Raw genomic sequence first — 23,278 nt, 5'->3', positions numbered from 1 at the left:
AAAGCCAAAACAGAAGGGTGTGACAGCAGTGATTTTCCCCTCCTATGACAATAAAGCAAGAGGGCAGATAATATTCATGAATGCTTCTAGTGTACAAAAAATTCCTCCATACCAGGAAGGAGAGTATTGACCAGTTTATCTGTAAAAAGAAAATGAAGAGTAATTTTGGAGAAATGTAGCTGTTCATTCACCTACAGACTATGGCTACAAAGCAATGAAATGGACTTCTAAAGAGAAATTGCTCAATTGCTTTTATACTAAACGTTAAATGTAACTAATGCTATAGAAAACTGTTTAAAACAAATGGAAATTGTCTAGTGATAATGTACATGAATCTTGTTTTCTTGGAATTTTCACTCTATGGTGACACTTTTTAACTTTCAAAACCTGAAATGAAAATTCTGCAAGGCTTGGATGTGTACAGTCCTACATTTCTATGTCTTCATAGAAAAATAAATGACAGGTAACATTGTTATAAATGAAACTCTCATATAAATTACACCAACATAACAAATGGCATGTGTGAACAGGCCTTCACTACAAAGCACCGACACAGAATAATCAGTATTTTTCCTATCTCTTTATTTATAAATTCTAACACATTTATTTTATAGACATGAGATAACATATGCATTCATAATTTGATTCTACCTCAGGTTGTCTACCCAGAGGAACCACTGCATTTGGCAATGCAGATGAAATAGCAAACAGGGCAGATACAGACCCTTGAGTTTCTTCTAGTAGAGAGGTGGACAAGCCTTTTTTTTTTTTTTTTTTTTTTTTTTTTTTTTTTTTGAAAAGGGCAGGTAGCAAATATTAGAGACTATGCAAGCTAAGACAAAATGAAGGACATAACTTAGGTACTCAAGGAAACTTTTCACAAAATTTTTATTCTAAAAATTGAAAACTCACTCAAAATATCGAGTACAATTTTTTTTTTTTTTTAGTAATGGAGGTCTACTAATGGGAATAATGGGATTTTTTGGCAGGGGACGGGATGTAACATTTTGCTCAATTTGGGCTGAAAGTTGGTATCCCCTCATTGGAATAAATTGAAAATGTTAATCTGTTAATGCTAATGTGTAATGAGATTTCACATATTTCATCTTTGAAAATCTTTTCACACAAATAGGTCAAGGTACTGCTAAATACTGACAGATCCACCCATGAGCATGTGATTTTAGTTAAGCATATTCATCACTTGTAAGGCATTTGTAGGATTCATCTTTTTGGTATTTGTCCTTTAGCATGTCATTCATTCAAGATGATTCATTTCCAACAGAAGATTAAGAGGAAACTCTTCAATTGCAGTTAAATGCTTTTAAAATTTAAAAATTTTCTTTGCACTGCATCAAGGTCCAGAAAACTGCTACAGGAAAATATATCCACTAAAAATGGATTTGGCAATACAGCACTGTTTTGACTTCTCATAGCACAGAAAGTATATAAAGCAGCTTGACAATCTTATTTAAATTTTAGTTTTTATTGAAATGAATTTACCATATTATGTTGTTGTACCTTGTAATTTCAGGTCAAATTCATTAAGAAACATTTTCAAGTCTGTGGCAAAAGTTAATTTCCAAAGTTACCCGGTGTTAAAAAACAGTGGTTGAGGATGGTTTTTCTCATTCAGAAAAATCTCAATGTCAGCCCAGAGCCCAAAACTTAAAAATAAATCTTTAGCACTGCTAAGCCATTGAACGCCTGTGTGGCAAATCAAATCAGGATATTCAGCTTCTGTTTCTCACAAAAAATTCATGGAACTGAAGATGGTTAAGTCCACAAGAGCAAATGAAGTTCACTGTTGACCAGTTCAGTAACACCAATATTTCCTGCTAAGTACCTGCTGATGAATAATCAAGTGAATAACTTGATTATTACAACTTACATTTTCACAGGATTTAAAATTCGACCAAATAAACTTTTTTTCTGCTCCATGCATTTTTCCCAGCATCAGTTGCATCACATCTTAGTAGATTCCAGTTCAGGTTGTACTGTTTATCAACAACTTTTTTGAAAATATTCCCACTTGTAGTTCCATACAAATTCTTCAGTCACTTCAAATCCAGCAACGGTTTCTCAAAAAATAAAGCTAGGCAGTACTGACTAGTAAGAGGCAAAGAATTAACAGTGTCATTTGATGTTGTGTCCAAAATCCTCATTCTTCAAACTACTGTTCTCATCAATGGGCTGATGTCTTAATTTTCTCTGGACACATTTCTTTGGGTTGGTTACTATCTATCATCTTCAAGCATGATATAATTCAGCATTAGTAAATGGTTTTCTTTGCTTGGCTAACAAATAGGCTACTTGTAAACATTTTGGTTGCAGCCTCATTTTTATTATTTTTGTGAAATTTTGCTGTGATGTTTCATTTAAATTTTCTAATTCTTCTGACTGTTGATTTCCCACGAGTTGGGAATATTGTGATGTTAGTCTGATACTGTCAGTCAGTCTATTCTTTTACCAGTTACCGTGTCCCTGCATTATAAACACAATGTACCACCATATAATAAAATAGTCCATATTCCAGTGTGCCTTGGAAGCATAACATTCCAAGGTACTTTTCTTGTTCTGAGATACAGGCCATAAACTGGTAGCAGAAAAAGTAATAAATCTAGCAATACACAGGGCATTCCAAATGCTTTCAGGTTATATCTGCATCACTGTGATTCTGTAGCTTGCCAAGTGGCAACGTGAAACAAGACACACATACACAGGTTCTGTAGCAGCTACTCAACTTTCCCATTATAGCAACAAAGTATGCATAGATAATATGTAAATGATTGTGGCTGCATTCCAATAAAAACTTATAGATACTAAAATTTGAATTTCATGTAATTTTCAGATGTCAGGAAATAGTCTTTTGATTATTTTTCCCAACCATTTAAAACTGAAAGCCATTTTCAGTTCATGGGCCACACAAAAACAGGCAGGAAGCTGATTCTGGCTACGGGCCATAGTTTGACAACCCTTGCTCTAGTAGATTTCACAGAATATATGAGTCTGTAATTAATGGCTCAGGAACACTAAAAAAATTATCACCCAAGTATCTTACATCTAGAACCTAGACTTTACAAACATTCAGACTGTCTGGAACAAAATAAAAAAGTAAAACTTAGACTCAGTAAAAGTCAAAATATTCCTCTACGAAAGTTACACTATACGGGTGCTCAAACTACAATGAGTTTACATCTGAAAAAATACTAAGATGCATTTAATGCAGGCAACAGCATACAGTCCCCCAATTTACGATGGTTCAACTTACAGATTTTGACTTTGCAATGGTGCAAAAGCAATACACATTCGGTAGAAACTGTAACCCCATTGTCAGTCCTAAGGCGCTCCTAAACTTTTGATGGGGTTACCTCTCAATACACCCACTGTAAAGTTGAAAAATCATTAAGTCGAAAGATAGTAAGTTAGGGATTATCTATACTTTTTAGGGACAGAAGCCAGAACAGATACAAGTTGTGAGATTGAGCAACTATGTGGCTAATAAAAAGGCAATCTTTATCATTCCTATTTCAAATCCAGCATTGATTTCTCAAAGAATAGCTGAGCTATTCGTTGAACAGAATTTAAATATTAGTTTTCTCAACTAACAAATCACAAGCAAAAAGAAGCTTCACTTCCTTTTTTACGAAGACAAAAGAAAAGCCAGTTGGAAACTTACTACATTGTGTTAGATTTTTTAAAAAGCCACAGTTATACCAAATGTATTTACTTTGTGAAGTACATCCTTCGGAATAAATGCATTCCTGTAAAGGAGAAACAGAAGTCAGTCCTTAATTAGCTAGTTGAGGTACTCATAAAGAACAAGAATAAGCCAACACCTGAAATGCAGAAAACTCAGATTGATTTTTCAATTAATGGACTAATAATCATCTAGGGTTAATGAAGGAAGTTACTGAATTTTGTTGATTTGCCCAAATAAAAATGAACAATATCCCCCAAATGAGTATTTCCAAAAGAAAATCACCAGTCATCAACATTTATAAGAAAACATTTTGAAGCCTTTATTTACAAAAGCTTTAAAAACAAATAATACCCTCTGTTTTGCAAATAATGTTTTGTTTAAAAAGGACCACCCAGTTACAGCACTGTAATATCATGAATAAACAATGTACAAGGGAGACAAACCAATGTGACTAACATTTGGAGATTTGCTAATATTACTGATTGAAGTGTAGGTAACACACATTATAACCTGTAGTCCATCATTTCAGGGTGGAGTTAATGATTACCAAAAAGTCTTCCTACACATGCTCTGGTCTGGTCACATATTCTGCATGGCTAAATATTTCACAGTCTCTTTTGTCAATATATATAAAATAGATTGCAAAGATATACACAAAAAAATAAACAAGCATTACACTCCTCAGGTAATTTTATTAGCTATATATATATATATATGAGAATATATATATATTTTTTTTGTTTTGTACCAAATTTCTCCATTATTTACCTTTATAGCAATTATGAAAGCACAATCTTTGTCCTCTAATTTAATCTGGTACAAAATATACCTAAAGACTTATCTTTGGATTTTAATAAAATTGATTTGTGTAACCAACAAATCAAGAGCATCATAAGTATGGCTACAAAATTTTAAAAAAAAAAGGGTAAATGGTGATGGAATAAAAATAAGCAGATCAAGGAAGTGTGCTATCATAAAATAACTGTAGCTTCAACATCTTAAGTAGATACTAAACATCCAATCACAGGGGATTTTTCCTGAAGGGTGTAAAGCTGGTTTGAAAATTCTTCAGTCACAGAGCAGCCTACACATGCCAATTAGAAACTGACAGACACTAGATGTGCTTGGAAGATTAAACACTACGTACAGAAACAGCAGTTACTAAGCTCCTCAGTAGTTTCTTGTCTTTGTAAGTTTCGCTGAATCGACAGTTTGCACAATGTGCTATATTCTGTGGGTCAAAACCAAGTAAATACTGTGTAAAGTTGGCAGATGGTCATTTTTCCAGCTAAGATCAAGAAAAAACAAATTTTCTGATAAAACAGAGGTTTTGAGTCAGAAACACTCTCTAAAGTGCAAAACTGATGGTCCACAATCTCAAATAGCTAAAACTCCTGCAGAATGGAAGGGAGAGACATGAAACAGGGAAATAAATTACAGTCAGTGCTAGTTAATTTAGGAAATGGGAAAAATAATCCAAACTCAAGTAGGTAAAGTTTATCAAAATATTCAGTGATGTAGCTTTCCCCACTCTCTGTCACACACGCTTGCTAACAAGTATATTAAATTAAGGCCAAATTTAACCTGAATGCGGTTTTTTTTTCTTTTTATTAAGATCTGAGATAGGAACGGTCATACTTAGTATTGAAAGGCAGACAATAAAATGGGCCATGAAAGCGGGGCGGGGGAAGGTACTGTCTATTGTTCAAGGGATTCAACCAGAGATAAAACCTATATACAAGCATGTGTGTAGCTCGAAATAAAATAAAAAAAGGACTATTTCATGTCATGACTGCTTGTTGGCTTCCTCTTCATATGCATTCCCTGTGCCATTCTGTACATAGGATGAACCAGAACCAAGGCCATACAAATGACCACAATATTTGGCATCATCAATATGATCTTCAAAGAACATCTAAAAAGGAATTTTGAAGAAAAAAAAAGATAATTTTAACCAAAAGGAATCACTTGTAATTTATATTTCAGCAATGTAAGTACTGACTGTTCACTGACAATAATGATGGCTCTTTTCTATGGTGTTCCTTTGAGGCTACGCATTTCAGTTCAATGAGTAAGACCAATGTCCTCAAAAGTACGGAGCTCAGAAACCAAAAAGACTACAAAAAAAGTGTATAAATGCATGTCTTTTCCATTTAGACCATTTTTATAAGAATTTGTCACCATGGAAAAATAGATATTTATTCCATTAATTTAACAATACTCAAGAATGAAGAAAGCCAGTGATGGTGGGGGAAAAAAGTTTAGGTTCATAAGCTGTCTTAAATCTCTGTGCAAGGCTGAGCTGGCTATAAATAATCAAACCATAAAGTCATGGACAGTAAAATCCAAACATTCGCACTCTATTACTGTCCTTGAAGAAGCCAAGAAAAATAAATTAGTGCCAGAAATCCACCTTTAGTTAAATAAACCATTAAGACATTTTTAAAATGCAAAGCTAAAAAATCCAAAAGGTTGTTTCAATTATCTTATGAAACAATGGGAAGGAGTCCAAAACAAAATATTTACGTGTCATGAATGGATAGTCCAAATCACTTCTGAATCAACAACACTACTTAGCAGAACAGCTTTAATGCTTTCTATTATCAATATATTGCTGCAAAAAGTTTTAAATTGTCAGTCTCAGTCAATTTAATGTCTAAGAGAAAATATACTCAAATCCACAGCGAATTTTTGCAGAAGGCAAAACTTATAGTCAAGAAAAACCTCACTTGTTTTTGCACAACCAATTTTCTTGTTTACCTGTAGCTACGTGTATCTGTGCATATCACCTAATTACTTAAGAGTAGATAATGGGTTAAGTTTCATTCTTCCATACCCAACATTTTATACCCAAGGAACTGATCTCTGCCTTTTGCCATTTCAGGAGGGTTTTCCTAATGTGGTTTCTGATTCAACTACTACGTTGGATTTATCTGATCCCTTCAGAATTCAACCCCCCTTTTAAGACTCAATCCGGTAAAAGGCCTGAGTTCTTCTCTATAAAATCTTCAAAGCATTGAAAAATGACATGAGCAAATAACATGTTTATCACCAGTTTAAAGCCTAAAAGGGGCCATGCTAGAAGAAACCTAATATAAAGATTCCTTGCCTTGTAGAAGGAGCACCAATGGGAGTCAGAAAAGAACTCTGGAGTTCTCCCACTAGTAATGTGTTTAATCATGGAAGTTATTAGCCTGTTTTCTCACCTGAGAAATAATATGGTTGGGCCTACATGATTTCTCAGGTAGTTTATGTTTTTAAATTTTTGGTTCTATGATGAACATGTTCTCCCGGTTCCTTCTGAACCACATTTCAAGATGACTTATTTTTGAATACTTTTAAGTGTAGTGGATGTGACTCATATGGTATCGCTAATTATATCTTTACTTAGTAGGTACTTGTTGCCCAAAATCTTTGGCCACAAGATTTTTAATGTTCTCAACCTAACAACCAACTGAGAAAAAAGGCAGTGATGTCTTCATACTTCTCTCATTTTGAAAAAGGCCATTCCTGTGAGCAATGAATCAGATCCTGCCTGATGTTGTGGTCCTATCCGTTCCAGCTCTAACTGTTCTGCCACCTCCTGTAATCCACCCTAGAAGAAATAAAAATTGCTTGTCAAGGAGAAAAATATTACAACGCCTAAATTCACAAATTATAAACTTAGACGCTGACCAAAATAAAAATAAACTTTAGTATGTAAAGGTGAATCTTGTAAAGATTGGGGGGAAGAAACAGAGAATGTGAATTACTAACGTATTTGTTGAATGCGGAAAAAGTATCATTTAATAGAAAACGAGATCCTAATTGGGAAAATGTATCTTCATCATGTTTTAGGGCATATGACAGGTAAATACGTTCCTAGATATGGGAGGGAAGCAGACCATATATAGGGTAATATTTATCAAGTACACTCATAGTCTATCAATCCAGTATTAACTGTAAATCTGAATAGCTAGTATAAAACTATCTTTTTCATATTTTCTTAAACTTCCCACCATCCATTTGTAGTTTTCACTTCATTTTTATAAAACAAAGCCATTATGAATAACCAAATCATCAAGAATATGCTAAATGCTTCACTATGGTTTTGTTAGTTAAGACGAGTATATGCACACAACTCCTTAGAGTGGTCTGCTATAATCCACCTATGTTAATACTCCTAAGATTAAAAAAGAAAGATGAGAGTGTAAAGAAAGGAAGAGAAAGACAGTAACAGGAAAGAAAGTGGGAGGAGAGGGAAGGAGAGTAAAGGGAGGGGAGAATAAGAGTAGAGAGTGAAGGAAAGAAACACCAACAACAAAACAAAAATTCTTCTCTAAATTGTTAAGGCCTCCACCAGCAAAATGGCCCTTCTGTGCATCACAGCTTCAAACAAGGCTTTGCACAGCAGTTGCTTCTGTGCTAAAAATAGCACGAGGATTAGGTATCATTAGCAGCTGCTTAGGAGAACAGAATAGAACTGAATAGAACAGCATGGCTGACTATAGGTCAAAAAGCACCTTTGTCGTTAACCTGAATTTTAACACAGCAGGTTGCTCAGGACACATTCAGAATATCTGTACTTAGAAACTTCCCAGTAACCACCACAGAATGAGCAATAATTTGGTTCCCTGTTCCTGAAAACTGTCATTATACAGACATGTCAATTAAAAAAAAAAGTCAGATGAAAACACATAGGCCTCGGCATGCAGTGCTTTCACAGGGTGGGCTGACTTTCTCAAGTACGAGACACCCTACTGCAAGTTCACTTACTGGAAGCCCCTCAGATTACACAGAAGTCTACTGCTACAAACATAAAATAATCTTTCTTGAAAATTTCTCTAGTCATATGCTGACCATATCCTGTATTAAAGGTAAACACTGGCCAAAAGAAAGCTTCTCATCTTCAATTATCTGTGAAGACCAGCGTGACCAACATGGTAAAACCCCGTCTGTACTAAAAATACGAAATTTAGCTGGGTGTGGTGATGGACACCTGTTAATTCCAGCTACCTAGGGGGCTGAGGCAGGATAATCACTTGAACCTAGGAGGCAGAAGTTGCAGTGAGCCGAGATCATGCTACTGCACTCCAGCCTGGGCGACAGAGCAAGACTCCGTCTCAAAAACAAAAAAAGAATTAATGTTTAGAATTTAAAAATACATGTTATGCAGCGTCAAAATATTACTACTATCTAGGCAGGACCTACACATTTCCCATAGTACTTAACTGTAACAAGATGACATCTTTCGGCCAGAAAAAGAATCTTTTAGCTATGTAGTTTAATCCTAGGAACATTATCCTATCACAAGAACTGACAAAATAATTTCTAGACAAGATAAGCCAAAAGGAAACAAAAACTTTTGCCACACCACTGAATACATCTGCATATCGCTGGCCACCTTAGATTCCACCTTGTAAGAACAGATTCTATGCGTCTTGGGAGAAAGAAAGAACTTACACTGGTGTGCATATGAGAGCCTCACTGTCCTCAGATTTTTGTTTTGGTTTGTGATTTTCAATCTGGCAAGCAATGACAAGAACCTGACCTAAGCCTGAAATTTGTTGAAAATTCTGCCTTCTGCCAAGACATACTGAAGCTCTGAAAAAAGGATTCCCTATAAATTACGTATGCAAGAAAAAAAAAATCACATGACCAGATAATATAATTGCATTTACTGTAATACTTTAAAATACGGTTTAAAACAACATCCCAGCCTAGGGTCTCATGACAGTCACTTGGTCTGAACAGTGTGCTGCTGTAGGTAATGCCACCTGAAGCCTTACTTTGAGATTTTTGCAGCTCTTCATGAGGTACTTCACATCATAAATGACAGGAAAAAACAATCGAAGGATCTCAAAGAAGTCAAGTTCTTCTTCAGGCAAGTTAGAGTTGGTTAGGATTTTGATTAAGTAGCCAAAGTCGTAACCGCTATAAAAGGGTTAAAATAATAGAGAAGAGGGACACATAAATACTATAAAGATTTTTAAAAAATGTTTTTATGATTCAAATTTAAGCAAGTCACACTACAGCCCTCCCAAAAACATTAAAGAGAAGTGCACACAAGAACAGAGAAAAGAAACATATTGAGAACTATAATGGGAAAGTGCTGTCATCTTACAGTATTAAGAACTTTATCACTTTATTATTCAGAGATATCAACACAGACCTACACTACCAAACCAAGCCTATGGTCACTAAAATACTATTTTGTTGATATATGAATAGAGAACACCAAGAAGAGTATCAAGCTGCCCATAGATGTCTCAAAATATTTTTTTAAAATAACTATGGAAATGGAGAAATAAAGATGAATGGAAACTTGGCCAGAAGAGTTAGCAAATGTAGCAAGAGAAGTGGCATTCGGTAGGCAAAAGTAATGCAAGTCATCCTACCTTTTACATAAAGTGGTCACATACTTTATCCAAAGAATACTGTAACAAGGTATTTTCACTTCTCTTAAATGACTGTGTTAAGTAGTCTCTCCCTTTTCTTCCTTCACAATTCTCTTCCTCTCAGTGTGGCTCCCTAAGAGTCATTACTAATGGAAATGTTGCACATGGAAGTGAAGGGTAGTAAGAAATAACTACTCTCTTGATCATAAAAATGCAAACTCCTACACTCTCAAATCCAGACCTCTTCTCCCTTTGTCCAGCCTTTTCCACAGCTTTCTGTCTCCCTACACTCCCAGGCCACTTAGACACATCTGTCCCTTTTCTACCTTTCCTTCCAGGACCTCTGACAGGAAGCCTATATGACATTTGCTTACTAAAGTTAAAAGTTTAAGATTATATTAGCACTTAGGATTTATAAACTTCTTAAACTATTCCTTATTACTTGAAATAGATTAGAATATGAGGAAAACAGCTAATGATATTTAATGGAATAAAATCTTCTATCTTGATATTCAAATATATCAGTCTAACTTAGATTCTAAACTCCAAAAAGACATGAATGAATCCTGTTTGTTTTTGTTCATCTTAATACCCAGTGCCTAGTACACTGTATTTTGTCAGAGTATTTTTTAAATGGAAAGGTATGTCATATGCAGTAAAATGGTAGGGCAATACTTTCCAGTTCTTTTGCATCTTCATATCTAGGGAAGACAAATGACTAAAAAAAAGTTATTTGTATCAAGAGTCTTAAGTTATGTTTCCTAAGGTACAAGTTCAAGTGCCGAAGAGACAAAAAAGATGACAGGTAAGAATGAGTGTGTTCAGTACTTACAACTCAACAATTTCTGGTTAGTACACATCGAAGTTGCCCACATAAACAGTCCTGCACTATAAACATCCCACAGATCAGAGACAGAAACTAAACCATGCAGGAGACTCAGATTTAAAATAAATGTGTGAAGTGCATCAAGTATGAGAGTATTAACATCTATGTAACACAATGCTTTTTCAAAACCTAACGAAAGCCAGTATCATTCTGAAGGTTACTTTTAGTCCCTGAAATGTCAGTTTAGTTTACTTCGATGGGAAAACTCTTTCTCATACATGGAAGTCTATTTCACAAAATTGGAATAGTTTCCTTACCAGAAACACTCTTAAGTAATCTAGTTTCATAACAATAAAGAATTTAAAACCACCACTTATTGAGAATTTACTGTTTATAAAGTATTTTAGTGACCATTAAAACAAGTCTTCAAGATATTTCTTCTAAGGGATGCCTTATCACTTTATTTAAAAAAAAATTAAAATCCACCTCCACACCCATCCCTAGCATTTTCTCTGCTGTTTTGAGATAGTACTTATCACTATCTAACAAATCACAATGTGAACTCCATTCTTAAAAACTGTCTGCCCACCCCCATGAGAATATAAACTCCATGAGGAGAATAATTTTCGTGTGTTTTATTCACAGCTTAGTTCCTAGAATCTCATCTCAGTGCCTGCCGTATGGTAAATACTCAATAATGTTGTGTAAATGTAAATGAATCGTTTCCCCTGTAGAACATTAAAAACTAAGGTATAGAAATAGTAAAAGAAAACCCCGGGTAACACCAATTCCAAATGGCATTGCTGGATTTAAACCAGGGTCTTTCACTTTTTAGAGAACGCGTACTGTTTCCACTATGCAACATGCTTCTCCCAGGCAAAAATGGATCCCATATTTTAAATTAACCTTTAAGTAGATCAACATTAGCCTCCTAAAAGTTAGGAGACAACTCTATATGGCAGTCAACTCTTTCTAGAATTAAACCTGAAATTGCTAACATAGTGACCCAAGTAAGTGTGGACCAAGTATGAGATGGAAAAACAAATGCCATTTTCAATGTAGTCGTTTTACCTATGAAATGACAACCATTTGACCCCTTCACAGAGGACCACTCCAGAAGTCATAAGAAGTTCTGCAAAGTACTGGGTTTCAATTCCTTCCTCCTCATGTTTTTTAAACTGGATACCAGATGTTGTTAGTAGCTCTATAGAGTCCTGGGCATACATGTCCTCCCTGGCAGAAGAAAGAGAAAGACAACATTCAAACATGCCATTACTTCAAACAAGCTGTTCTTCTGCTTACATCTATAACTACAGTGCCGGAAAAGAGACAGAGGATTGGCTTGAGTCCACCTGTTTCAATGCTTTACATACATGCAAGAAAAATGCAATTTAAATACAAGGGTCATTATTTCAGAAAAGTGTTTCGAATAATAAAAAATCATTCAAAGAGTCCAAAGGTGCAATTTTAATCTTTATTCTATTAACTCTATTAGCCTTTCATACTTAAATACATTTAACTGGGTTTGGAAAAGGGTCTCCTACTCACCAGGGGCTACCATCACAAAGTAACAGACAAGTTTTTTCAGAGACTCTCAGTCTCAGCAGCCACTGTAATGCTCCCAGATAGAGCTGCACCCATAGCTGTGGGGCATATGCCCATCTCCCATGCTCTCGGCAGCACGAGTAAGGAGACCCAGTGGAAAACGTCTCATGTGGATGAGTTAAACTACACTTCATCTTAAAGGAGATGCCTCCTTTCACAAATGATGAGCCTTGCAAATGCCTCCAATAAGCAACACTGTTTAAAGTTAAGGACTGTGCTGTAACAGCAATAATTTCTTCTGCCAACAATCCTATTCCTAAAAGACTGCCTTATAAAATCAAGCCAGGAAATCTAAATATAAACCAATTCTTCAAGATTTCACTTAAGCCAAAAAGAAAGCCATCTCCAACCACAAATATATTTCCAACCACAAATATATGTGTATCCGAAATATAAAGTTCCCAAAATACAGTATATCTGTATCTGAAATATTAAAACAAAAAAGTTACCAAAATACAGATACATTTTTGAGAATATGTGAAAAAGTATTTTTTATTTACTTTTTAAATTGTAAGAATACTGGTTTCTACCTCTTGGCAAAAGGAATTCCTATTAAACACTTGACAAATCTAAACCATGGGGTATATTTCACTTGGGCCAAAAAGTATTGTTATGGTTAGTCCTTTAGAAATCAATTTATTTCTAAATGTCTGAAAAATTACAAAACAAACAATGGAAATATTTCAAAAGAGAAGGAAACCACAACAATCACTTAAAAGTCAGTCTCCTCTAGAAAATCCTTTAGGAAGGGTAACAGAATAAACCCAATGAAGTAGTTTTTTTTTCCCCAGTGAAACCATAGCTTTCCTATGCTAAAAATATGTACCTCAAAAAATTAGAATCTCATTCATCAGGTCCCAGTGCTTACATTGAGGCATGCCTTAGCAACTATAAGCAACGAAAGGCATAAAAGATTCTTCTCCAGGCGCGCATCATTCTTGGCCATTTGCCACAGTGTAGGTATACAAGTAGTTTAGACCTTTTTCTCTTAAGTTTCCAGTAACACCCTTCACCTGTTTACTTGCAGCATATGGCTTCACCCCATACCTGCTTTACAAGGAAACATCAGATTAATATTCCTGTCTTTCTTTACATCTACCCATCTATGTGAAGATCTTTCTCAATTAGACTCCAAAGACAGCTTGCCTCATCGCCAAAGCTAATTGCTACCAATGCCTTAGACGCTATTCCATGCCATCCCTCAAAGGACTTGTCAAGTGCCTATCTTTATCCTAACGTACAACTCCTTCAAAGGACTTGTCAAGTGCCTATCTTTATCCTAATGTACAACTCCTTAACTAACTCATGCACACTCAGATATGTCTGTGCATTATCTGTAAAACAAAATAAAAACCACTAATCTGTTGATTCTGCTTTCCCTTCTTCAGACAGGGTCTGGCTGTCATCCAGGAAGCAGTGGCTTAAACACGGCTCACTGCAGCCTTGACCTCCCAGACTCAAGCGATCCTCCTTTTGCAGCCTCCCAAGTAGCTGGGACTACAGATATGCGCCACCATGCCTGGCTAGTTTTTCTATTTTTGTAGAGACAGGGTTTTGCCATGTTGCCCAAGCTGGTCTTGAACTTCTGAGCTCAAACTATCTGCCCACCCTGGCTTCCAACTGGCCTCCCAAAGTGCTGGGATTACAGGAATGGGCTACTGCATCCAGCCTCCCTTCTTATGGCACTCTCTATCTCCTTCTTTACACTGCCACTTTCCTTAAATGAAGCATCAGCATTCTTTCTGTTACTACCGAACCCAAGATGCCCTGTAATTTCTACTATCCTATTGAATTACTGCAATCACCAAAAGTGATTTTTTTTTTTTTTTTTTTTTTTGAGACGGAGTCTCACTCTGTCGCCCAGACTGGAGTCAGTGGCATCTCGGCTCACTGCAACCTCCACCTCCCGGGTTCACACCATTCTCCTACCTCAGCCTCCCAAGTAGCTGGGAATACAGGTGCCCACCACCACACCCAGCTAATTTTTTTTGTATTTTTAGTAGATATAGGGCTTCACCGTGTTAGCCAGGATGCTCTCGATCTCCTGACCTTGTGATCCACCCACCTCGGCCTCCCAAAGTGCTGGGATTACAGGCGTGAGCCACCGTGCCCAGCCTGAAAATGATGATTTTTTAAAAATCTGTTTTAATCCTCTTTGACTTATCAGTGACATTATTTCCACAGAATGCTTTTCTTCTTCACAGCTCATCAGTACTCCACTTCAATTTTCATGGATGTATCAACTCCAAATTCAGTTTGGAGAGAATTCCCATAAGTTACAATTCTAACTCTTAGACTTTGGCAATAGAGAGAAAACAGAAGAGTTACAAAACACTGAGTTATAAAGGCCATGACCAACTTTCCTCAGTACTAAATCCCTAGTGTCTAGCACTGTAACTGACACTCATTCTAGCCACCCCATTAAGAAGTCAATTTTTATCTTTCTTCAAAATTTCCAAGATTCTCTTCACGGTGCTCTCTCTATATTAGGCACTACACGTTTATCTTCCAAATGACTTCTTCTACCCAATGTTTTTCACAGTATCCTTCTCCTTAAACATCTCCTAACATCAGTGTAAATCAAGCTTGTCCAACCTGCAGCCAGTGGGCCACATGTGGCCCAGCATGGCTGTGAATGTAGCCCAATACAAATTCGTAAACTTTGTAAAACTTTTTGAGATTTTTCTTAAAACATTTTGAGATTTTTTAAATCTTTCTTAAAACATTTTTTTCTTAAAACATTTTGAGATTTTTCTTTTTTTTTTTTAGCTCATCAGCTATTGTTAGCATTAGTGTATTTTATGTGTGGCCCAAGACAATTCTTCCTCCAGTGTGGCCCAGGGAAACCAAAAGATTAGACACCCCTGGTGTAAATGGTAGTAAAACTTGGTAGTAAACTTTAGCAGTCGTTTTTGAGTAAGAAGGAAAAAATGTCACTTAGAGGCTGTACTAAGAAAGCAGTTGTTACTAGAACAAAGGTGTTTCTACAAAAGGAAACTGTTAATTTCACCCAAACTGAGAAGGTGATGGGTTACCTCCTCATGTACTGAGATCACAATAGTATCTAATTTAAAAACAATGTTCTAATTGACTTGAACAAAAAGTAACATGGAACAAATGAAATGGTAAAGCACTAATTTTAATAAAGGTTCATCATTTGAGAAAAAGGACAGGAGGCAATTTTCAGTGTTTCAGAGCTGTAGTTCTTATAAAAGGTTATCAGTTTGAGTGGAGTGCTTTTCACCCTTTATAACCGGGGTGTTCAATCTTTTGGCTTCCTTGGGCCACACTGAAAGAACTGTCTTGGGCCACACATTAAATAATCAACAACAAAAAAATCTCATAATGTTTTAAGAAAGTTTACGAATTTGTGTTGGGCAGCATTCAAAGCCATCCTGGGCCAAGGGTTCAACAAGTTTACAAGGTTCTGTAGACTGTGCGTGTGTGTGTGTGTGTGTGTGTGTGTGTGTGTGTGTAGATACAGATACTTTTTAGAGACAAAGTATCACTCCGTTGCCCAGGCTGGGGTGCAATGGTGCAATCTAGATCACTATAGCCTTGAACACCTCAGGTGAAGCAATCCACTTGGTTCAGCCTCCCTGTACCTGCAGTGCTAGCTACCAGTACCTGTACCTGTACCTATAGTGCTAAGACTACAGGTACACAGCCACCATGCCTGGCTAAGTTTTAATTTTTTTTTTTTTTTTTTTTCGGAGAGACAGTCTATGTTGACCAGGCTAGTCTAGAACTCCCGGACTCAAGCAATCCTCCTGCCTTGGTCTCCGAATGGAGAGTGTATTATTAAACCCAAAAGAGTGAAATGGAGAGTCAGGCTAAACACAGTGTAATTATAAGCCATACTACTATACCACAGGCATCATTACTCTGCTTTTCCTAAGCCCTACTTTCGTAAAATTGTGTATACTAAATATCTTTGTTTATTTGACAAAGAATGGGAAGAAAGAATTCATACACTGGCACTACCATTAATTGCCTACAGCTTCTTTTACTATTTTACCTACCAGATATTAAGATATATGACACAAATGTAGGATGTAAAATAGAAGAACAATGCAATATTGCAACATACAGTTAAGTACTCACTCAACGTTATCAATAAGTTCTTGGAAATTGCAACTTTAAGCCAAAAGATGGATAACAAAACCAATTTTTACCACAGGCTAACTGATAAAAACAAGAGTTAAGTTCCTACAGCATATTTCTGGTCACAAAAAAATCACCAAACTTCTAGATAAAGATCAAAATACTTCTAATATTAAACAATGAAATAAATGTGAGCTATATGTAAATTTAAGAACGATTAATAAAAACAAGATAATTATTTGCTCCATTATTCAGCTGAGGGGTGAAGAAAGCCAGAGCCTATTCTGGCAGCTCAGGGCACAATGTGGAAACCAACCCTGGTCAGCACATCATTCCGTGGCACGGTGCACTCACACAGATACACCTACTCACTCACACTGGGACAACTTAGCCACATCATTTCACCTAACATGCACAGCCTTGGGATGTGGGAGGAAATCAGAGGACCCAGGAGAAAATCCACATATACATGAGAACGTGCAAACTCCACACAGGTAGTGGCCCGGGTCAGGAATCAATTTTATTTTTTATGAAGGTTACCATGAAATGATGTTGAAGAAAATGACATTTGAGGTCCTGCTGTAATTAGAATATATTAAATATTCTATTTACCCAACTTACAGTTTGCAAATAATCTGCCCTTCTCCAAAAACATCTAAAACTTCCCTTAGCTATCAAGACTACTTCTACTAATAATATATAAATATTATAACTAAGGAAACTGGGTGGAGACCCAGGGCTTGAGTTAGAACGCACATTCTCACATATGATAAACACCAGGTTGAAGGATACTACTACTTCTCCGGTATGTAAATTAAGAGACCTTTTATGGGCTGAAGTGGCAACATAATGATTACATAATACTGACTTGTAAGGAAAACGTACCCAAGGTTCCAGAAAACGTCTTACTGCATTTGACATGTAATCTACTCATAAACTGGAATATGAATGCAGTAAAAATCTTTACAAGAAGGATAAATATTATAAAAGGCTATATTTCAAATTGCACACATTTTTGACAGTAAAACTAATGTAGGATTGTTTTTTCTATCAATAGTACTTTCAATAGCCAAAGTTGTCCAAATACAAAAAAAGTTGCAGTCATATTTTAAATATAACATCTTTAACATCGAAGTATTTTTTTTGGTTCCATAGTAAAAAAGAAAACCATGCTTTTGAAATGTTATGTTTCATATATTTCCAGGATAACTACACCAATTCACCTAGTATGTCACCATACTTGAGAAACTGGAAAACATCATTCTCAGTAAACTATTGCAAGGACAAAAAACCAAACACCGCATGTTCTCACTCATAGGGGGGACTTGAACAATGAGAACTCATGGACACAGGAAGGGGAACATCACACTCCGGGGACTGTTGTGGGGTGGGGGGAGGGGGGAGGGACAGCATTAGGAGATATACCTAATGCTAAATGACGAGTTAATGGGTGCAGCAAACAACATGGCACATGGATACATATGTAACAAACCTGCAGATTGTGCACATGTACCCTAAAACCTGAAGTATAATAATAAAAAAAAAAAAAAAGAAAAAAAAAGTCTGGGTTATACAGTTATTTCCCACTTACGTCAAATTAAATTTAAAATTAAACTGCCAAGTTGAAGTTCCTGGAGGGTATTCTCCTTGCTCATTCATAAATGTCAGTCCTAGCTGAATTATCTTTAACAAGTCTACGTTACACCGCAATAGTTGGTATTGATAGTCAGCATTGCTCCTGAATTCTCCAATGGGTCTTGCAACCACACCTGGAAACTCGGTGTCCTGTAAAATAGTTTTAAGATTCATTATGTACTGAACAGTCAAAACTACAATGCACACATTCTTAATTTTTGACGCAAATCAAAGAATCCTACAGATGATATTCTACACATTTATATTCAATTACAAAGTATATTTTAAATAGAAAGAACATCACTTTTTAGAACCATAAAACTCTATAAACTTAATAACCTTTCCTTAAATATATCCAAAAAATTACTACATATGAAATACATGTGATAAATGTAATCAAATACTTACTCTATAACCAAGAAAGAGGGGAAAATCATAAATTCCTATCTCCCAAAGGATACGTGAAATGACGCTCAAGAGTATTCCAATGCTAAAACCAAGTTTCTTGAAGAACTGGTTCAAAAGAGGGGAAAACGCCCTGTACTTTCCAATTGCTTCTCTGAGACACGGTTTTTCTCAACACCAAAATCCTAAGAAAAACATCATTAGCTTCCTAATTTCTCTGGCTGAAACAATATTCTCTCTATAGTCCACAGAAAGCATGTTGTCAAGAATTGCATGCCACCTAGTGACTCTTGTAGGATATTATCACTTCTCTATGTTGCCACTCTTTATCATCTGAGAAATTAATGATCACTATGAATTTCCATTGGTTAAGAAAACAATTTTAGTTCTAATCATGGGTAAGTACACCTTTATCAAATAGTATGTCATCTACAAAGAAACAGTCATATTTTAACCAATCAACCTGCTCCTCCCCAAAGTAATGCATTTATTTTTATTAAAAATACTGAGACCAAGATACAACAATTTAGTATTAGAATTGGAACTAGGGTTAGCTAAGAATAAAAACTACCTATCAAGTCACTATGAAACAGTAAAGAAATCAGTCGCAATTCAACAGCCACTTTATTGAATACTGTATGTGTTATGGTAGATGTTGGGAGAGAAAGGATTAAAGCACTTGCTTTATGGAGCTAATAATAATCTAGTGGATGCAGAAAACAGTAGGGTAGCTAACAGATACAAACAGTATAACAGTAAAGAAGAAAAATCATTAACTGGGTAGACAATCTAGGCAGACCAAACAGCACGTGCAAAAGCAGAGTTGCTTAGTAACACAGTATATTCACAGAACTCCAGTGTTAATTATGAAAACAAATTGCAGACCAACAACGTTTCACTGGCACATCTGATTTGTTTGAGAAAGAGCACCCTAGCTTCTGGGAGCTCATGTGGTACTACCAGCGAGGCTTTGGTGTTGCTAGCAGCAGACCTGGCACTCATAGCTAGGCCCTAATGTTCTCCTGTTGAACACAATTTCACAGAAGTTCGACCTCAAATAAGGCCACTCTGTAATCACGTCTGAACGAGGACAAAAAAATAAACAATGTCAAACCACAAAATGACCAAGTATCTCCATCCTGGCTAAATGAATGACTGTTCCTTCTCTGCAGCTTTAACCTCATTCTAGTCTCTCATTTAAGACTTAGTAAGATATCCAATCACAGAATTACCCCAGCTTCCTGACCACATCCAATCCACAGTAAAGCCCTGCTTCCCTTTTCTTCCCCTAAGACCATCTGACACAAGCCCAAATCCTTTCTAACCATCTCTTATTCAAACGGCCCATGGTTCCCATGAATTCCAATGCGTTTTCCCTCACTGCAATGAGGGATAAACCCAACCTGTCAAATCACAGGTGTATTCCTGATGGATTTTGACTGGAGGGCAGTGACAAATTTTTCTTTTCATGGTGAAATTAATCCCTAAAAATATCAACCAAAAGGGTTGAATTCAAGACTTTAAAATTTCCTTTTCCTCCTTTATATGAAGCGTTTTAAAGATCTGTTTGTGGGCATACCATAGCAACGTAATTATATTTTCGGATAACTTGACGAATTTTCTTCATCTCTTCATCCAAGTTGCAAGCCCAAACTTCACAAATTCTTTGGCTATGATCTACAGTTGCCGCTGGCATAGTGAGGGCGCAAGGGAGTCTAGATGTCAAGCATCAAAATGTTATACTTGATTGAAGATTTGTTTCATAAAATATTTTATCCTTTATTTATGTACCTGTCAAAATAAAAAAAAATATGAAGACCAGATATATCAAATCTGAATCACAGAATAATTGACCCGGCAGGAACCTAAGGAGTTATTTATTCAAAGTTCTTGGCTCGAAAAAAAAAAAATCATAGTTTAGAAAGTAACTTAAGGTCACATAGCTAGCCTGTAGGAAAAAAAGGACTACAGCACAGATTTCCTGGTCCTAATTTCAGTTATTTTAAAATAGCTTTTTTAGGCATACATACTAATCATATTTTATAACTTTCCACTAAAGATTTATCTGAGTTCAGCTACTCTGCATAAAACTTTATAAAGCCATCCATTTCCAGACAAAAATGAAAAATTACTTATACACGTGTGACAAGATCAGATGTTACCATGGCAAAGGTGGTGTTTATTTTTATTCCTCATTAACAAAACCACCAAAATCCGACTTGATAACACGATCTACTTTACTGGCATTTATTCAAACTAGACTAGAGGGGTCAAAAATGTTTGCAAATGCTCTGAGAAAAACGTAATGGCCACGGAAAATTATCTGAATGTTCGCAGTTGCAGAAGGGAAAAAGGAACACAATAGAACGTCTAAAACTCAGAGCATATTCCGTGGTTACCAAAGACACATCTCACATTTCTGGTCTATAAACAGAGTTCGTGTTGATTGTTGGGCAGGGAAATTTCAAATCCTTCTGCATTTTTCATACGAATTGGAAAAAAAAAAAAAAAACCCAAGAGTAAAAAGAGGGTCTGATGACTGTCTTCTAAACTCTTAAGAGTCAGAAATGTAACTTCGAATTCTCCAAGTAAAGAAACCAAAGAAGATCCAGGACACCCCTCCTTTGTAACTCTCCCACACCGATACACACACACACACATAAGCACAAAAACACACAAACTTGGAAAGACCCTAGTTTAACACTGCTTTCCTCCACCTCTCTACTGCAGTCCCAGAAGCCCCGAAGAGGCACCAAAGGCCTTCTCATTAGTGGAGATAGCATCTCCGTACTGCAGTTCCCCAGAGAAACCAGAGGACGGCACCGAGGCATTCAAGTCATAGATAATTCTCTTCCCTGGCAAAGCGCCAGTGCGAAGGTGCTGATAACACTGACTGGAGCTACAGTGACTCCCAAGCACTGCTGCGTGAAAGCATACGGACAGCTGAGGAACTAGGCCACCGCCCTCCGCTCCCAATTTCCGTCCCACTTCGAAGCCCCAGGTACAAAGCCCTTGCGTCATCACTACGCGCCAACCCGTTGACATACCCCCAGCCCCAGTTAACCAGCCCCCCACCCGCCGCCAGGATCTTTCCCCCGCCAGCTGCACTCCAGCTGGCGCCATCGGGCAGCCTCTCAGGTTCATCGTCCCCGCCCCCTTTCTACTTCACTAACCCGCCCCTCCCCCCGCAAGGCTGCAGCGGATGCAAGATCTACTTGTGTCGCTGAGCTCGCGCTCCTCCTCCTCCTCCTAGCCATAGAGACAGCACCCAGAGGCGGTGGCGGCGGTGGCGGTAGCGGCGGCGGCAGCGGGTGCCCCATAGACACCTCTCGCCCAGCGAGGGGAAAGGCGAGCAAGAGCTGCGCCGCACCGTGCTGCGCCGTCGCTTTTCGCACGTCCTGGCGGGGGCGCTAGATGATGACGACACGCAGAGGGGGCGCAGGGCGCCCCCGGGGGCGGGGCACGCAGATGACGGCGGCGCGGCTGGTGGAACGCTGGGCGGCCCGGCTGCCTGACTGGCCGGCTTGGGCGTCTGGGCCGTGAAGGTGGGACCGCTTGTTCTGGGCGGCAAGTTTCCCTCTCCACCGCCCGCCGTTCGTAGCATGTCCCCCAGAACCCGGGGAGCGCAAGCAGGACTGGCTTAGAAAAGACGCGGTCCCCAGCTCTTGGGCCACGGACGTCCCACCCCGCTCCTCTGTCGCGGGAGAACCGCCGGGCCGAGCCACTGGGAGAAGCAGGCCAGAGTCTTCTAGGGCCTCCGGCCCGTGGACCCGAGGAGGATGAGCTGGCTCTTTCCCCTGACCAAGAGCGCCTCCTCCTCCGCGGCTGGGTCCCCCGGTGGCCTCACCAGCCTCCAGCAGCAGAAGCAGCGCCTGATCGAGTCCCTCCGGAACTCACACTCCAGGTGACTGGTCGCTGCCTCTCCGCCGGAGGAAAAAGTAGGGTGGGAGGGCGGGCTTGTCCTAACCACCTTCGCAGCGCTTGTCTGCTCCCCACCAGCTCCCCCTTGGTTCTGGGTCACACGCTTGCTCTGCCACTCCTGCTCCCTTTTACTGTTTTTCTCCGGACCCTCCCTGCCTCCTGCCGCACCACTGCTCAGCGCTTCTAACTCGGATTTCCTCATGCCTTCTGACACGTCGCTGCTGACTGTAATCTCTCAATCTCTCTCATAGTCTATTTCCAGTATCCCTTGCTGCCCAGGCTTCCCCACTGATCTTTCCCTTTGCCCACCTGATTGTCGCGTCGGCAGAATTGTTAAAATACAATTGTGAAGAGTAATCTCCAGGTTACACAAAGAATGGAAAATAGAACTGTTGCAACATCAAAGGAAAGGGAAGCCAGAGTTTTCATCAGTGAATGCTTCTCGTCTGAGAGTCACTTATCACGTAGTCTTCTTGAGTCTCTTAAGATTTACCCTGTTTAAGCAGCCTCTCCCTATCTCACAGCTACCAGTGCCTGTACATTTCTCACTTCTTTCATAGTCTTGTCCCCACGCTCAGTAGTTACCTTATGTTCATCTTGATTGTTCTGTTGTCTTCCTATGAATTTTTCATTTTATCTTGGTCAGTTTAGAAATATTTTTACAATTCATATTCAACTTTTACTGTGAATTGGTTTGCTGCAGCC

At 37.9% G+C, this 23,278-nt stretch overlaps 3 protein-coding genes across 6 annotated transcripts in view; 2 read left to right on the top strand and 1 right to left on the bottom strand.

The window, feature by feature from the left end:
• The window catches only part of ZDHHC2 (zinc finger DHHC-type palmitoyltransferase 2), a 78,700-nt gene extending 71,369 nt beyond the window's left edge, over positions 1–7,331 (top strand). The window contains exon 14 of one of the 2 annotated variants that reach the window (XR_004029813.1): positions 5,545–7,323. The gene's annotated coding sequence lies outside the window, so the exon portion shown is untranslated. Of the gene's footprint in view, positions 1–5,544 lie in introns of both variants that reach the window. The other variant, XM_030812333.1, reaches the window with a different exon arrangement.
• On the bottom strand, positions 932–22,097 carry CNOT7 (CCR4-NOT transcription complex subunit 7). Of its 2 annotated transcripts, XM_003256704.3 has the most exons (7): positions 21,868–22,097; positions 20,232–20,443; positions 18,204–18,397; positions 11,975–12,136; positions 9,469–9,613; positions 7,185–7,295; positions 932–5,615 (listed from the first exon to the last, which is right to left on the bottom strand). In XM_003256704.3, the coding sequence occupies exons 2-7, from the start codon at positions 20,346–20,348 to the stop codon at positions 5,487–5,489; spliced, it is 858 nt and encodes a 285-aa protein (XP_003256752.1). In that variant the 5' UTR covers positions 20,349–20,443; positions 21,868–22,097; the 3' UTR covers positions 932–5,486. The 2 variants fall into 2 exon arrangements, with proteins under 2 accessions (XP_003256752.1, XP_030668194.1); XM_030812334.1 differs by lacking the exons at positions 20,232–20,443; positions 21,868–22,097 and adding an exon at positions 18,656–19,101 and having other exon boundaries at positions 3,995–5,615.
• VPS37A (VPS37A subunit of ESCRT-I) overlaps positions 22,080–23,278 on the top strand; it is a 50,347-nt gene continuing 49,148 nt past the window's right edge. Inside the window, exon 1 of one of the 2 annotated variants that reach the window (XM_003256706.4) lies at positions 22,080–22,556. In XM_003256706.4, the coding sequence (XP_003256754.2) occupies positions 22,432–22,556 (125 nt within the window). In that variant the 5' untranslated portion in view covers positions 22,080–22,431. The remainder of the gene's footprint in view (positions 22,557–23,278) is intronic. The other variant, XM_030812332.1, reaches the window with a different exon arrangement.

The sequence above is a fragment of the Nomascus leucogenys genome, chromosome 4 (assembly GCF_006542625.1).
Source record: "Nomascus leucogenys isolate Asia chromosome 4, Asia_NLE_v1, whole genome shotgun sequence".
In the NCBI taxonomy this organism is placed as follows: Eukaryota; Metazoa; Chordata; class Mammalia; order Primates; family Hylobatidae; genus Nomascus; species Nomascus leucogenys.
Note: the sequence above shows the minus strand (reverse complement) of the source record. Positions and strands in the feature narration are given on the sequence as shown.

Coding starts and splice junctions, on each gene's coding strand:
- CNOT7 (XM_003256704.3), bottom strand. CDS start 20,348: ATGCCAGCGGCAACTGTAGATCATAGCCAAAGAATTTGTGAAGTTTGG. Junction 18,398..20,231: donor AATATAATTACGTTGCTATG/GTATGCCCACAA, acceptor ACTATTTTACAG/GACACCGAGTTTCCAGGTGT. Junction 5,616..7,184: donor CCTTTTTCAAAATGAGAGAA/GTATGAAGACAT, acceptor ATTCCTTTTTAG/ATGTTCTTTGAAGATCATAT.